This window comes from Pocillopora damicornis, chromosome 5 (genome assembly GCF_964200805.1).
Source record: "Pocillopora damicornis chromosome 5, jaPocDami1.2, whole genome shotgun sequence".
In the NCBI taxonomy this organism is placed as follows: Eukaryota; Metazoa; Cnidaria; class Anthozoa; order Scleractinia; family Pocilloporidae; genus Pocillopora; species Pocillopora damicornis.
Window position 1 is genome coordinate 3,627,517 of NC_142674.1, and position 16,759 is coordinate 3,644,275.

Here is a 16,759-nt window from a genome sequence, read left to right on the forward strand (position 1 = left end):
GCTGCGATGAAGTGATATAGTCTCCACACCGCTGTCGCTACGGTTCTCTCTATTGAGGTTCTGAGATTCTAAAGCATAACTTTTATCTTTGCATTTAGGTCCGTGTCCTCACCGATCTTGAGATGTTCTCAGAAGCAGCAAGAGTTTTGACGTCTTTACTTCGTGGAGAAAAACTTCCTAAAGTTTCTGACGGCGGTTTTAGAACAGTAGAAAACAAAACGGTATTTCCTTGTTGTCTGCAAGATAACTTGATGCTATTTCGTTTTGCTTTTGTTCACGTCATATATCCAGTGCATTGTTTGACCGTGGAACATTTGATTCTCCGCAGAAACCTCCGCCAGTTTTCAATAACAAGGAATCTGTTATGAGTGCGGGCAACTTAGCAGTAAGTGACTTGTTATGGCATCCTTTTTTTTTTACTCGAAGATATCACTGTAAGGTATCCTTGTCTTTTACAAGAGCATAAAGTTGCTTCTTACATGTAATGTGACAGGTCAGAAGAGACTTGAATGGAAATCAATGATCGTAACTTTTTCCTTGACTTGAGTTAGCTGGGTTTTTTTCGATGGTTCTTCGCCGGGCGAAAACCATCGCAATGAAATTTTCCAAACCTGGTACCATAATAGAAGTCGGCCTTAACCCTTTACTCCCTATCATCAGTATGCATATTCTCCAAACTGTTCTCTATACATTTCCAAAGAGGCTGACAAGGAGAATTTGTTTATCAATCAAGAGCTGCTTTAGTTGGTGATCATCTCCTCTATTCTCATAACTTTCATGTTTGATTCAGGGGGGATATGGTGGGGAGAAATTAGATGCTTGTCACTCTTAGGGGCTGAAGGGTTAAGGAACTTCTTTCTTCCATGTGCATCATTCTGATGACGCATCATGTGAGATTCCCACGATTGCTAATGAGAAAGACTATAGATTGTTAATGATTTATTACTTGACATCTAAAGAACTTAAAACTCAATCGACCGACTACGAACTGGCTAATTTAAAGAGTGACTGATCAACCAACCGACTGACTGTCTGGCGTACAGACCGAATGATAGTCTGGCTAGCTGAGTAGATGGCTGATCACAGACGGACGTACAGCGTGACTGATCAACTGACTGACTGACAGACTGACTGTCAGCCGATTGCTGCAGTCAATTTGATTATCAATCTAGTTACATTTTTTTATTGCATTTCCAGGTTTTGAACTACTTGCTGGACCACCGTCTGCAACCGTCCTTGCTAGTACTTTACGGTCCACAACTTACTGGACAGCTCACAATTGCCCATGCACATCTGATGATCGCCATCGCGGCTACAGTTTATGCCATACCAGCAGACTGCCACCAAGAGTATGTACTTATTTACAACTAGCACATTGACACTTGACGTTTAACTGGTGTCTGAACCGTGGAGCGTTGCAAAATTGAGTGTTCTAACTTCTAAGTAAATTGAACGCCCATTCAAAGAGAAGAATACTTATATGCATTATGGATAGCGGTACCTCCCTTAAAGGTTTCCCGCAAGAATTTCAGCCATGTTATTTAATTCTTTCAGACTCACCCGTTATCTGGAGGCTAAGGAAGAAGAGGAAGCTGCATTGCTCGAGTTATCAGTTCCCCCTCTACCGTCCCAGTCTCCAACTGGAAAGAAAAACCCCAAGAAAAAGTCCAGCGGTAAGATGCAAAATAGTCGAGAGAAGAGGTCTCAAAACCGGCGAGACATTACACAGACTAGATTTACACCTCTATCAAAATAGCAATCTCCCTATCACTGCCTCTACTCCACCCCTGTGAGGAGCTTGTAAGCCCTTGAGGAATCCAGTTTGTTGGTTTGGGCCTCTCAGCTGGTATGAATACGCCCAATTCCCTCCTTCAAATCGCGCAACACATAATGTTTCTATCTAAAGCAACTACTAAACTTGAGATTTTTCTCCCATTTTTTCAGATGAAGTTATAAGTCTTAAGAGCAGTCAAGTAGCTCAAAGACGAAAGCTGATTGATCCAGCGACCATTACCCCAGAACTGATTAAGGTAAATTAAACGTGTTCCTACTCGCCGTTTTATTGCAATTCGAACATACTGCACGATAAGAAATAATTTGCTTTTTGCTCTTTTGTAACACTAACGGAATATCAGTTTCTCTCCAACACATTCCTACTCGCCGGTTTATTAGAATTCAAAGATACTGCACGATAAGAAATAATTTGCTTTTTGCTCTGTTGTAACACTAATGGAATATCGGTTTCTTCTAAGTTGCTGATGTTCATGCTTGTTTTACAGGGTTTCTTGTTGGCCACAGCAGAATTAATATTGACAAATTTGTGTGACTCCCTGTCAGACGCTCCAGACCAAGCCAGTTTTGAAGATGAGCGTAAGTAACTTCGGAGTTTTCAGCTTTGATTTTCTGTTTGTTGACATAATCTGGTTCCAAAACGATTTCGAAGCATCAGTCAGCAATAGTGTGCAATTTGTACAGACTTGCTGAAACTGAGATATAAATATCACTTCTCTTCACTGTATAGCATACATTTATCATAATCTTCGCGCTGAGAATTTAGTATTCGATCAAACAATATTGACTGATGCTTTGACTGATGCTTATCTTTCTTCTCATTGCGTCTCTTCTCGACAATATATTGACATTGTAAGGAGAAATTACACATTGGTCACTCCTGGTAGTGAAAGGGTTAAAGGAGGTTCAGTGCAGTTTCTACATCTTAAAAATCGCAGCGAGTTTCTTCAATTTTGTCATGCGCAATTTTTCTAAATGCTCTATAGTCTCAACTAGCCTTGTTTTCCTTTGTTTTTTCCCTTCGAATGGCGTTGCCTTCTCTAGCGAATCTTTTATTTCAGACCTAGGAAACAACTTCAAAGACTTTTTTCTTTTCTTTGACAGCTCTAAGTATGTCTTCTGTGGATCTGGAACAGGTGTGCCTTTCCCGACTTGAGCTGGCGGAAATTGCCAGTCAGCGACATCATGCACTAACCGGTGGTAACATTGTGTATGCGTGCATGAGAGCGTTGGAAGATGCTGCGATTTTGAATGAGCTGGACTTAGAGAAACGGTAAGCGGAAAACATGTGATCACCGATAATTTAACCCCTTACTTTCTTAGATCGGGGGTCTGATCCGTGAAAGTTGTGGTAACTCTACGAACTTGAAGCCTGTTGTAAAGCTGGATCAAACGAACAGAAGGGTGGGGCTTGAAACATTCTGTTTTGTTTCCCTAGTTACAGAATTTTCTATGGTACAGATACAAAGGCTATGTTAATTTTACACCTATTTATATCTCGATCTTTACTGTGAACACCGATAACCACTGAGACTTAGAAAAACAAGTTCCTTATTTTCATAAATTAGATATAAGAATTACGTTTTAACCTTTTGCATCTTAACAACAGAATGCACATTCTCTATACTGTTTTCTCTATAGGGTTTAAGGGCTAAATTTAGAGAACACCCTTTTGATTGAACACTTTTTTTTCCTTATCACCTATTTGCCGTATGATGTATTGACACTGTAAGGAGGCATTACATAATTGTGACCTCAAGAAGTTGAATTGTTTCTATTTCGTTGCAGTGCTCCTTCCCTCATGTCTAGCCAAGTCCGATCCGCGCATAGTACCGTCTCAGGGTGGGGTGGGGACCACTATTTCCACAACCAAGCGCGTTCAAGGTTGGATGCTAGGCTGTGGCTCACTTGTAGACTGACCCTGGCTCATGGACTCGCAGAAGAGGACTGTGGAATGGGGAAATTAGGGGGCTCGACAAGAAGTGTTACCAGCTCTATTGGAACATGCTTGCATCATTGTCAACAAGGTAACGTCGGGTTTGTTTTGAAGTTTTAAGAGTCGTGTGTTAGGTTTAGCTTTTCTTAGGAAGTCATTCACTTTTATTTGCAGTGTTGACATCTCCAATCACTTTAAAGGAACTATTGCCATCATTGATTATCTGTCTTTACAAGTTTAGGGTTGTCTTTGAAGTTTTTTGACATGAAAGTGTTCTTGATCAATAGCCATCAGACGAAATTTCTTTTACAAAATCCAGATAACCAAACTTAGTGACAAGTGATACGAGAATATTATATCATACGAAGCAAAAGGAGCCCATTGCCAGGAGGATCTCATCATAGTTTCTATTTTATGAAGCGACCTGGAGTATTCTACTTTCCCCCTTTCGCAATTTTTATGGTATCATTGACCAGAATATCTCTTTTCAATATCCATAACAGGTTTGGACGAAGCAGAAGCATTTGGTGACATAGAACTTATGGCTGAATTCTCCTTGTTAAGTGTAGTCCAGAATTTACAACAAGGAAAAATGGGGCCTGACTTGCTGGAAACGCTAGAGGTAGAACAAATAAAACTTAAGAACTTTTACATAAACGGTGAATAATTCGTGTTTGACCGTAGGCAAGGAAAATGATTTCGCACTTCACATTTTTTTCATTTAATTACAAAATAAAAAAATAAGATGACCCGCAGTTAACAGATTTGCCAGCCGAGGCAGATCAATCAACTGATCACTGAAGACTTGATTACTACTTGATTATTACATAGATGAAGAGGTTAAAAACTAGAAATTAAGGAATTGAAAGAACAACTGCAAATAAAAACCAATCAATCAATAAATAAATAAATAACTAGCGCACAAGAAGGTGGTTACATGAGGATGGTAAGAAACAGACAATTTGATCAATTCGATTTCATTTTGCAGTCTTTGAACTTGAAATAATTTTTTCAGCAGTGAGATAGGAATCTTCATTTTCCAGACTATCCAATAAAGATTTCTTCGTTTCGTTTTCAACACTTGTACCAGCTCTTGAGCTGTTTGTTTGTTCCCGTTACAGAAAGTCGTTCTCAGTCTGGAGCAGAGTCCTGCTTTGTCCTTCTCAGGAAAACAGTTATTGGCTCTGACGATCATTCAGCACGCTGATATCAGACCTTCGGGTCACATATCTTCCACCATGTCGTATCTTAACGACCCTCTGTCAGCGTACACAAGAGCTATGACTTATTTACTTGAGCAGGTAATGAACGGTGATTCAAGGAAAAGAGTTAAATGGAAAATTTTTCCAAGTACAAAGTCTCTTAACCCCTTAACCCTTAAGATTGACTAGCATCTAATTTCTCCTTACAATATCACACCCGAATCAAACATTAAAGTTATGAGAAAAAAGGAAATAATCACCGGATGAAGAAGCTCGATCTTGTTTGTTACACAAATTCTCCTTGTAAGCGCCTTAGAGAATGTATGGAGAACAGTATGGAGAATATGCATACTGATGTTCCTCTGGATTGGGTGCCATTCCGTCACAAGTGAGATTTTTCTCACAACTCGATAATATCCTGGGTAGAGAAATGACGTAATTAAGAAAAGTGCCTTGCCAAAGAATTCATCGCTATTTTTGCTTTCACACATCACAACTATTTACAGTTCTTGCTCGAAATCTGTTAACCCCGTCACTCTCAAGATCTCATCGGTGATTCTCCTTACTCTCTTCCATACAGTTCATATTTTGTGATTTTGGAGAATTTGGTATTGGATAAACCTATAATCCCCAACTTGATATTTCTCTTTATTCTCATCACTTGTCTGCTTGATATTGTATTGATGGATGTAAAGAGAAATTCTGTCTTGGTCACTTATGGGAGGTTAAGGGTTCAGCACTATTTCTCAAAACTCAAAAGTCAGATTTTGCCGCAGGGTGCATATTGATAGAACCATTTTTGGATCGAATGAATGAAATTTCAAGAAAACGTTAAAAATGTCCGCAGTTTTATAAAAGAACAGATTGAAGAAAAGACATTTGACTTTATTTCATCGCAATTGATGCCATTTTGTTTCATTTTTATAGACATTTTCATTCACGTTATTTTTCTCTTTTGGTTCCTAATAGTTGACCCAGTCTGGAAGCAATGTAAATCTGGTGGAGACATCTCCTGTTAGGCCTCTACATAACATCTATTTCCGACAGCTTCTCCCTCTGATTGACCTTAAACTTCGTATCGGTCGAACTCTCACCAAACAAACCCACCTGTCTGAACATGATCGGGACTCGAACGTCATTCCAGCCGAGTGGCAGACTGCAGTCAGAGAACTGGAACTAGGGCTTGAACTGGCGAGAACCGCAGCTTGTCAGCGGAAACCTATTGAAGCGCAGCTGTTGTTGACTCTTGGTAAGTGTGCCCTTACCTTTTAATCTTCGACTTAAGTATTAACGTAGTAATTCTCCTTTCATACATTTTTATTTACAATACTTTTTGCACTTGCTTCAACCAGGTCAAGTTCAAAGGCAGATGCTTCCGAGTGGTCAGATATCTCCCCGTACGGTAGTTAACACACTGGTGGAAGCTGTACAGTGCACCTTTATTTCTGATCACGATCTTGGGTAAGTGTGCTCCTCCCTTGGACCACTCCCTATCTCTCCTTTGCTGTCCCGCATGTATCTGGCAGAAAATCTTAGATTTAAAAAAACTTCCTTTTCATCCTCCCTTGCTTTCATGCAATTGTGTTTCATTACTTCAATCTCCTCTTACTGTGGTGTTTTTTATCGCTTCAGTTTAATGAAGCACGCCTATCTGGAGATGGCGCTGGTCCTCATCAGTAACGCCAACACTCTCAAGCCTCCTAAGACACCCGAGCAGCCGCCCAGACCTGCAGAGTCCCCTACCTTAGGCGCTAAGGAAGGAGGCCGGAAGATCAGCAAGAAAGGAAGCGCTAAGGAGAAGGGAAAGAAGGAGAAAGAAACGCGGGAAAAGAACAAGGAACTGGACCAAGAAATGAGGACAGCTTGGGCTGCTATTCGTGCTGCGGGGGTGGTGTCTTCTGCTCAATACAAGATCGGGATTCTCACAGGAGATCCTGAAATCACCGCATTGAAACTCTCGGAGAAAGCTGCCAACTCAGTTCCAGGTCTCGCGCTGTTCGACCTGTTGGGTACCGATGATGTCATTAAAAATTCGGAGAATGGTGCGTTGCTTGCTCAGGATGGAATTGTTACCATGGGAACCACTATTAACAATTCCAACCGTGTACAAATCACCTGGCTTCATCTCCTCGGGTATCTTTCCGTGCTTCGCCGTCAGTGTTCGTACGCTGCCCTCGGCGTGCATTCGGAGGACGGAGAATTATCCTCAAGGGGCAACACATCGGTCTTACCTTTGTTCAGCGCAAACAAAGCTTTGAAGCTCTCCAACATGCATTCGTTCCTAAGGAGCGAGCTGGGGCCGTATGCTGCAGAGTGCTGTGGGGTATCTCCCCCAGAGGTCTTGGTGAATTACGGACATGCAAACGGACCCCAGGTGACGGTGACCCAGCCTTTACAGACTGACCTAGCAGGAGATAATTCAAAGAAAGCTGGTATGTTATTTGGGTTTTTGTATTGTGAGAAGCTTAATGTCACAGAGACTATGGTCTTTCTAAGGGACCCCCCATTATTTATTGTCTAGAGGAGAATTATAGGGTTTGGTTGAGTCACGATAACATTTAACTGATGGCTCTGTAATATTTTACCACCCCTCCCTCTTTAGTAGTTAATTTGCAGTCGATTTGATTTAGTCCCTTCTTTATAAACTATTGGTGACGACTGATCCTCCAACGGTCCCCTCCTGAAAACCATGTAATACCCCCCAAAAAAATATCCTCCACCCTCCCCTTCCCAGGCGATAAACGATTGCTGATCTAATGGTAGGTTCCTATATGCTTGTTTTCGTCATATTCTTACCGTTTTCAACCGTAATTACTGTTTGATTTTCTTAGATCTTATAGACAAGTCTACAAAAGCTAGTAACTTTGAGATGTGTATCCAATGGTTTCAACCAGAGCTTGACTGTGTGTTTGTCCAAGATCCAGCGGACTCCCAGTCAGAGCATCACAGAGCAGTTTGTGTCTTGTACGCCTTTAACAATAAAGCTCTTGATCTTTCGGCGAACCCACTCGTCGGTCAAGTCAAGGCCGGGCTTTATCACGTGATAGAGTCTCGTGCTCAGGCCCTCCACGAAAAGCTTATGACCACGTTGGAAAAAGCCGAGAACGACCTGGCACCCGTGCAGAGCTCTCAAACGGGACCTGGAAATCTTGAACAAAATAAGGGTAAACGATTTTTATGAGAAGAATAAAATATTTTATCAATACGTAGTGAAAGTAAAAGTAACTACGTAAATTGCATAGATAACCCGAAGATTAAGAAGATTAGAAAGGTGCCTCATGGTTTGAAATGCTTTGATGCCCGAATGTTGTCCGACTAGTAACCACCCTTTCAATATCTCTCAGAAATTTTCGAGAATCAAACAGCTGTTTTCCGTCGTGCGACTTACCCTTTCAAAGGAAAGCGATCGACATATCAAATCTCCCTTCTGGTTCCACACATTTCTTTTGAAATCAGTCATGAGAACTTGGATTCATGCCATATATCATGACCTATCAGTTAATAGTTATATTTCTCCTCACTCAAGTTCATAATTTTAGGAGAACACGTGTTGATGAATTTTAAATTATGTGTTTACCTCTTAGGCCGTCCGTCCAAAACGGATCCTGCGCAATTGATGGTACCTGGAAATTTGGAACAGAAACCCTCTGGGACTGGGGTTACATCGCGTAAAAAGAAGAGCATGGGAATAAGGGCTCTCTCAGCTAAGCAAAGAAAGGACGATCACATAAGGGCCCTGCTGAGAGAGCATCTGAGTGAAATACGAGCCTTGTTACAACGTGAAGTGCCAGTTCCAGTTGAGGTGAACACCGGATCATTTTTGTCATTGTAACATGGGAGGGGATGTAAGTTTGGTTTCACGAAGACCCAGGGTACCATTAAGAACAGTAGAAAAATACTCGACTTTCTGCAACAATTGTGTAGCTATTCGTTAATCGTCGGCCATTCTTTCTTTTCTGTTACTCATGTGGATGTTTTTTTGTTACAGGAAGTACCATTTGAAGTCAATCTCCAGAACGTGGATTGTCTCGAAGCCATGTTTGACCCAAGTCGCGGGAACCTTTCCAAAACAACACAGGCATTTTATACTTGGCTTTCATCCCTTCTGGAAAATTAAATTTTGGAATTTTTGTTTAAGTTTGTCCAGGCAGGCGGAAAAAACGTTGACAAACATTTCTTGAAACTTTTAGCGAGGATTTAGAAATGGAATGAAAAAGCCATCATACAGCGGAGTGTTCGTGCGGTATATTTATCTTGTTTCACAAATTTAAATTGTTGTATATTCACTTGGACTGCATAATGGAGCTGTATTTTAACATGGCGTTTGATATTTATTGCATTCCTGATAAAATAAAGATAATTTTCACAGTGAAGTGTCCATATAATCTTTTCCGTAAATAATTTATTTAATTACTTAGGCTCGGCACAAATTATAAATCTTTGAAAAACCTGTATTGGTGCGATTTTAAATATGAATGTCTCAGTTCAAACAAAGAAATGCAAATTTAGATAGTTTTCATTTCAGCTGGGTGATATTTTAGAAGAAATTAATCACCCGCATTTTTTTTTAAATTCCCTAATAAAGCACGTCTTTGCTCTTCAGCCTCTCGCTCTGACCTCATGAGCAGAGAAAAAGGCCTTGGGAACGTAAAACTCATATGAATTACAAATGACTTTTCAAGTTAATATTCATATTTGCGAGAGTTCTTGCACGTGGAACAAGCTTTGGGAAGACAAGAGACTAAAGCGGTTTCATCGGCTACTCAGCGGCCGGGAAACTCGTCAATTCAATCCTATTACCTAGGAAAACGTCTATAAAGTCAAGACTGGCGTGTGTCTATTCGAAGGTGCCAAATCGAGTGGTTTAAATTCGACTTCACGATAGCGCATTTTGATGGGAATCTTCTCAAGGTGAATGACCCTCGTCTTAATTCAATTTGAAAGACTTTTGCAGTGTTTGTGTTTTCGTTGTCACCCTTGAAAATCAAATTTTTATACTTAAATGGAAAAGACGTGGTATATTATTAACACAGTGCAATGTATAAAATATTGTCATCGGTAATCGGCGCCATGACAGTTCTTTATGTACCACGTGACCTTTACAGGGCAGCAACGTAAAACTTGCATTTTTCGCATGCGTAAGTGATCGCTTTTTACTCATTAATTCTGTAAATTTATTTACTTCGTTTAAAGTTATGTATAGAGTAATCAATACTAGTAGCATTTTAGCTAGAGAAATGGCAATGTTCTTTTCAGTTCACCCATATACAGAGTGTAAACTTCATCTAGAATCTCATGTCACTAGTGTGGCTGAATGTAATGATATTTCAAAGGTATTACACTTGTATTGCTTTCATGACTTATTTCATGATGATTTTGATCTCTCTGTCGTGGAAGACCGAATCAAGATTTCCTTTGTCACTTTGAACATCGAGTTTCATTTATAGAGAGTGATTTCCTTTAAAGAGGTTTGAAATCACTCTTATTTCATTGCCTTTTCTCTTTACAAAACAGCATCAAGCATAGAATGAAAAAATTTGGAACTCTGAAGGACAGTATTAACCGCAGAATGGGTACATCTCAAATTCAAGAAATTCAGAGGAAGAAAGGAAAACGGGATGACTTCTGTTAAGGTTAGTTCAAGTTATTTTAGTTTTTGCGATTACTAAACTATCTGCCCTTGTAAAGCTTTAACTGGATTTGTGCATTCTTATATAGGCTGAGTCAAATGAGAAGGAAAACTATCTGATCGAGATGTTTTAAATAGTCTACAACAATGTTGTTTACGTGAATCATTACCATCATTTTGCATTTTGTTAAAAAAATACAAATTTTAGAAGAATATACCACATGTTATGACCTTCCACATGAGGTATCAAGTTACCATAGTAACAGCTGTGCCTGTTTAAGACTCCTTTAGTTCTGAGACAGAGAGCTTATGAACAAGCCGATCATAAGAGATGTTAGTTAATATGTCACGATATTAGCTTTTGAGGCAAATCCTATGCTCCAAAAAATATGCCCAAAAAATGTTAATTTTCTTGAATTTCCATATCGTTCAAAATAAGGACTTTCGAATGTAATTTATTCCCTAAAACTCTCGGAGCATGATTCTTGAATACCTAAAATTTTAATAAGCTCCACAAATTTACGTATCGTCATCTTTTTTTTTTATATATATTTCTTTTTACATCTCTGCTAAGTGAGAATCCTAAACAATTTATCACAAAATTGGACCTTTTTTAATCAATTCAATAGAGAAAACACTTGGGAGGCTGATTGTTAAGTTTTGAAGTGCAAAATAAAGCAGACAAAAAAAGCAAGCGAAAATTAAAAGACTTTATTTACTTTCAAATTTATTTCTTATGCTTGAAAAATGAATATTTAGCCTTATGAAGTTTTTTGCTTAATTCGAAGAAATGCTGTGGAAATAAATTTTTTCAATGTTCTTGCATTCAAAGCAAAAACTAAATTAAAAGGTTATTCCGATAAAGTTGTTATTGGTGGCAGAAATAATTTTAAATCTCAGAAAAATTTTTAATCAAGTTTTAACGAGACGTGACCTCTGATGAAATTATTGAAGATTACATTTCTGTGAATCTGTTAGTTTGGTAATTTTGTTTCCATCTTGCACGAGTTTATTTCGTGTTTATCAATGTATTTTTCTTTTTTGTTTTTTAAACTGGCAACTAAAAAGATTTCCGATCCTAAAAAAAAAAATGTGAAGAAGTCAAAGTGAAAAATATTTTTTTGATATAAAAGTAAAAAAAAATTGATAGAAATTTTTAAAACAATTTTGTTGGTCAGAAGTAGTTTTACATAAGAGCGGAGAAACTGTGAACTTCATCATACCATCTTAATCCTTTCACTCCCAAGATCTCATCCGTAATTCTCCTTACTGTCTGCCATACAATTTTAATGATGTTAGTTCTGAGAATTTGGTATTGGATCAACTAATGGTCCCTTAATTGATATTTTTGTTTATTCTCATCATTCGTCTGTTTGATATCGTGCCAATATAGTAAGGAGAAATTCTATTTTGGTCACTCATGGGAGCAAAAGGCCCAGGGCTTATCCAAATTTTGTTAAATCGATATCATACAGGTCTTGTTCTCTAGCAGTGATGGACACAAATCATTTCTAGTATTAAAACAAAAGAATACAAAATTGATTCACAACTTTCTAAAAAGGAACTAATTCCTTAAACGGATAGATTACTTAATGTCATGTTAAGGACTTTTTCAAATATTAATTTTACATGATTCGTAAACGTCCCCACTGGAACCTTTGAACCAAAACAATTCTTCAAAGCTAGAGAATGATCTTTAAAATGATGTTTTAGAAGGAAGACTGAATTCAGCTTCTCATTCTCTGAAAACATCACTAAGGGATTTGATTTTTTTATTGTTATTCAAAGTTGAACATAATTTTCACGTACCACCGATTTCTTTTTAATTTGTGCGAGAAGATACTTCTTGGACTTTTGAACCTTTTTACTCGTAGAAAAGATAGCCAAGAGCTCAATATTTCTTCACTTTAAAAATTGCGCAGACTCCGAAAACCAATAGAAATTACTTTCTAAAAGTTGCAGCCAATAATTAATTATATATGATCACATCATTTTGATTCCGTCATGCCCTTGAGGGTTTGTTGACGAAGGTTGAGATTAATTGCCGATTGTTGCTTCATTTCAACGAGAACCTGTTTGCTCAGAGTTGCATAGCTTAGTAGGAAACAGCATAAAGTGTAACATAAAATTCATTTCGAAAGTTTATGAGAATATTGATCAGCGATCGTATTGAATTTACGCACAAATCCAGCTTATATTTATTGTTTCGTTCACTTATTTAGGCGAGTAAACTCTGCAGAGTTAAAATATTGAAATTTATTATTCCACTTCTATGTAATTTTATCATACTAGGGCAATGGAACGCGCAAAATATGCCACGGTAGTTCGCTGTAGAGCAGGGCGAAAACACGGACGGAAAACGGAACAACAAAATGGACTCTCAGAACAATTTAAATTGAGTGGTTTTTTTCCCCGTTTCTTGGCTTCGCTTTTTCAACAACAAAGTTCAAAGCGTTTCTTTTTTTCCCGTTGGCTATAATAATGGTTTCGTTGACGTTATTTTAGTCTTTCACGCAGGCCTTAGCGATCGATATGTAAGAAGTTTAGATGAGGCCGTAGGATGTATTTCGAAAAGTGGACGACAAAACACTAGAAGTTAGTGGAATAATAAATCCCTTATTTGATGGTTTAACGTTTAATATGAACGGATATTTTGCTCATCACTCATATTTTCCCTGCAGCTGACTAGTTATCCACAACTATTTTATTCTATAAGATCCATTGCCTCTGTTGATTTACTGTTTATTTTCTTTTTCTTGCAGACTGACTGGTGAATATCGCTGATGCTTCAATCACGAATTAAACAACTTGAAGACTTATTTACAGGCGAAAGGAAAGATTTACTCAGAGGTACAAAACAGATCAAGTGTTTTTCTCTCAAGAAGATGAAAGGTCAGATCTGAGATCCATTTGACAAACTCGAGGACTTGATACGAAACGAAAGCACGTAATATTTCGCAGATTTTTGGAAATTTTTGTCAGCTTAACTCGCGTTATGGATTGTTTAAACGTTTTCAATCACCCGCCAAAAAACTTACGAGCGCTTATAATACGCATATTTCGTTATCTTTTCTGTAAGTAACATCTGTTCAAATGTGGCGAATTTTCCCGCCAAAAGACTTAGAAAAATACGGCGCCCAAAATACGCATGCGCCAATTTTTTTAAAAAATATATATGCTTGCACAGGTCATATCTCTGCTGTCAATAAACTTAATATCTATCAACTTGTTGTCCTATCATTATTTACTAATGAACCGTCAGTAAAGCTATTGTCTTGCAATGAACACTCAATAAACATGTGTTTCATTTCACATTTTATTTGTTTCAATTCTCTTTGACAAATTAATTAGATAAGTAATTTTCAATAAAAAGTTGCTCAGAAAAAATTTTGTATATATACTAAGACTTTTGGCGGGAAAATCTGGACGAATTTGCACAGAGTTTCCCCTGGCAACTTTTTCGGCAAAAATTTTAACAAGGCATCCTTTAAAATTTCCTGCCATGAACTTTTTAAACAGCATCTCGTGCAAAAAAAAAGTTGAGTCAACGCCAATTATTGCCTCGCTCTTAGTTGAAAAATTATTTTCGTTTTAAGAAATTCTGAATCGACCAAATCTATCTCCTCACCAGAGTTTTTCGTTCACAATTCCTTGCACGACATGCATGCAAAAAAGTTTTTAACGAAAAAACACCATGACAAGCTAAACTAGCTCCGAAACTTGATCAGTTATTGATAGTTTTTTTAGCTTTTGTTTTAAATTCTGATTAGTTATTAGGCCCATGGCTCGTCATGATGTTTTCTCAGAATAAAAGATCTTAAAATTCTGTAACTTTGCAAATGTAACACAGGACACAGGATCGAAAAGCAATAAAAAAACTATACAGAATTTTAAATCAATTTTCGAAGCCATTTTTTAATAACAATGCGTCATTCCCGATCATACCCAGAAAAGAAAAACTGCTTCAACTAAAAACGTATCCGTTACTTGTAAATGAATCGTGGAAGGAATTACAAAACTTTTTTAATTATTGGAGCATATTTTTCAAAATTTGATTTTATCCGCAAGAGCGAATAAAGTTCACAATTAGGCTCCGAGTTTTTATTGCTTGAATAGTTTCCGTCAAAAATGAAATAGCCGAGTAATTGTTGTAACAGATATTTTATTTTAACCTTGAGAGCCAATTCAAAAAAAAATTAAGTTCCGAATTCTTGACACCACATTTCTCAAGCAAATAAAGCAATTGGCCCTGAGAAGTGTCGCAGTTGAGCGCTGGTTGAGTCCAAATTTAAAACTCCCTAGCCATTGGAACGTTTAATTTTTTTTTCTTTTTGCCATGATCCTGTGTTACGCCGAGTGACAGCATTCAAGATCTTGTTTACAACTTAATACAAGGTAAAACTAAATTAACTACGACATTATTTTAAAATCTAATGCCTGGTCAAAAGAGAAACTAGTAATTCCTTTCCCCGAATGCGACATATCTAAAAAGTCTGGTTAATTAACTGAGACGTTCGTTAAAAGAAAAAGAAGAGAACGTTACATAAATCGGCAAAAAACAAAAAGCCATTGCTATCTGAAAATTTGAAGGAAACACCTTTTGCCCTGCAAGACGTCGACGATGAAAATCATTTGATTCAGTAGACTTTGGTTTTGAATATCATGCATCTATCTGAAACTTGAAGGAAACGCCTTTTGCACTGCAAGACGATGAAAATCATTTGATTCAGTACACTTTGGATTTGAATATCATGCATCTATCTGAAAATTTGAAGGAAACACCTTTTGAACTGCAAGACGATGAAAATCATTTGATTCAGTAGACTTTGGATTTAAATATCATGCATCTATCTGAAATTTGAAGGAAACACCTTTTGAACTGCAAGACGATGAAAATCATTTGATTCAGTAGACTTTGGATTTGAATATCATGCATCTATCTGAAATTTGAAGGAAACACCTTTTGAACTGCAAGATGATGAAAATCATTTGATTCAGTAGACTTTGGATTTGAATATCATGCATCTATCTGAAATTTGAAGGAAACACCTTTTGAACTGCAAGACGATGAAAATCATTTGATTCAGTAGACTGGATTTGAATATCATGCATCTATCTGAAAATTTGAAGGAAACACCTTTTGAACTGCAAGACGATGAAAATCATTTGATTCAGTAGACTTTGGATTTGAATATCATGCATCTATCTGAAATTTGAAGGAAACACCTTTTGCACTGTAAGACGATGAAAATCATTTGATTCGAGAGACTCTGGTTGCAAAGTCAACAATGTACATACAATTAACAGGCTTTTTCGCCCCATTCTTCAAATCTTAAATTTCGTTGTTCCAGTGATGGATATGCTAAAGATTTTAACCAGAGCTTACAGCAAAACTGATTTATTTAACAAAACTGTTGACTGATTTGCATTTTGTTAGTATTTCGTGAAAAATCAACGCGCCTTGTTTCTAAAAATTTATATTCATTATGAGCAAATATTTAAACTTCTTCTTAAATTTCATCTTTCGTCGCCATAATGTGGAATCTTATCGAAATTCAACTGTGTGTATAAATTTCAAATAAAAGAGAGAGATTTATTCTTAAAGCATTCCGCATTTTGCAACATATGCAGAATTTGGTATTTAATTCTTTCAGCAATCAACACGTTACTACATCATTTATGTTTACACGGTGTTGAAAAAGATATTGAAAACCCGATGTTGATAAACCCTAAACAAAAGTCGCATTATCTCTAGCACCTTTAAAAACATCAACAAAAAAAAAACAATGTGCTATTCTTTTCCATTTTCGTTTGCTTTTTATTCAATTTGAATACTTTTTGCGAATTTTGAGACAATTCACCATCATCTTTTAGGTCAAATAAAGTCTCTTCAAAGGGTGGAAATCTATTTTTCTTTGTGAAACTTGTACTAATAGTCAAACAAGTCTCTTACTACGAGCCAAAATATTTTATGAACCCGTACGAACGTTTCATAATTTGTTGTGGAAAAACTGAGACAAGCACGCTTTTTTTTTTTTAACAAATTAAGTTCGGCATTAATCTTTTTATTATTTATTCCCAAAAAAGCCTGTTTATTCGTCGTCAGTTTGACAGCTTGTTTTCATCGATTCTCAAAACTTTTTAGATGTCCATTTTCATCCCTACGAACAGAAATCTCATCGAACCTTGGAAGACTAAATT

General features: G+C 37.3%; 1 protein-coding gene and 1 long non-coding RNA gene across 3 annotated transcripts in view; both read left to right on the forward strand.

Annotated features, from left to right (window-relative positions):
• The window catches only part of LOC113676948 (cilia- and flagella-associated protein 54), a 38,455-nt gene extending 29,153 nt beyond the window's left edge, over window positions 1-9,302 (forward strand). For both annotated transcript variants that reach the window (XM_089207620.1, XM_089207621.1), the window contains 16 exons: window positions 99-221; window positions 329-385; window positions 1,198-1,349; window positions 1,555-1,673; window positions 1,945-2,030; window positions 2,280-2,370; window positions 2,896-3,064; window positions 3,580-3,818; window positions 4,231-4,349; window positions 4,849-5,028; window positions 5,899-6,178; window positions 6,282-6,390; window positions 6,562-7,361; window positions 7,761-8,093; window positions 8,514-8,731; window positions 8,918-9,302. In XM_089207620.1, the coding sequence (XP_089063746.1) occupies window positions 99-221; window positions 329-385; window positions 1,198-1,349; window positions 1,555-1,673; window positions 1,945-2,030; window positions 2,280-2,370; window positions 2,896-3,064; window positions 3,580-3,818; window positions 4,231-4,349; window positions 4,849-5,028; window positions 5,899-6,178; window positions 6,282-6,390; window positions 6,562-7,361; window positions 7,761-8,093; window positions 8,514-8,731; window positions 8,918-9,046 (3,204 nt within the window). In that variant the 3' untranslated portion in view covers window positions 9,047-9,302. The remainder of the gene's footprint in view (window positions 1-98; window positions 222-328; window positions 386-1,197; window positions 1,350-1,554; window positions 1,674-1,944; window positions 2,031-2,279; window positions 2,371-2,895; window positions 3,065-3,579; window positions 3,819-4,230; window positions 4,350-4,848; window positions 5,029-5,898; window positions 6,179-6,281; window positions 6,391-6,561; window positions 7,362-7,760; window positions 8,094-8,513; window positions 8,732-8,917) is intronic.
• A 314-nt stretch (window positions 9,303-9,616) lies between these two features.
• On the forward strand, window positions 9,617-13,783 carry LOC149044759 (uncharacterized). Its single transcript, XR_016186956.1, has 3 exons — window positions 9,617-9,840; window positions 10,444-10,562; window positions 13,321-13,783. It is a non-coding gene; the product is annotated as an uncharacterized LOC149044759 (long non-coding RNA).
• Window positions 13,784-16,759: the final 2,976 nt, after the last annotated feature.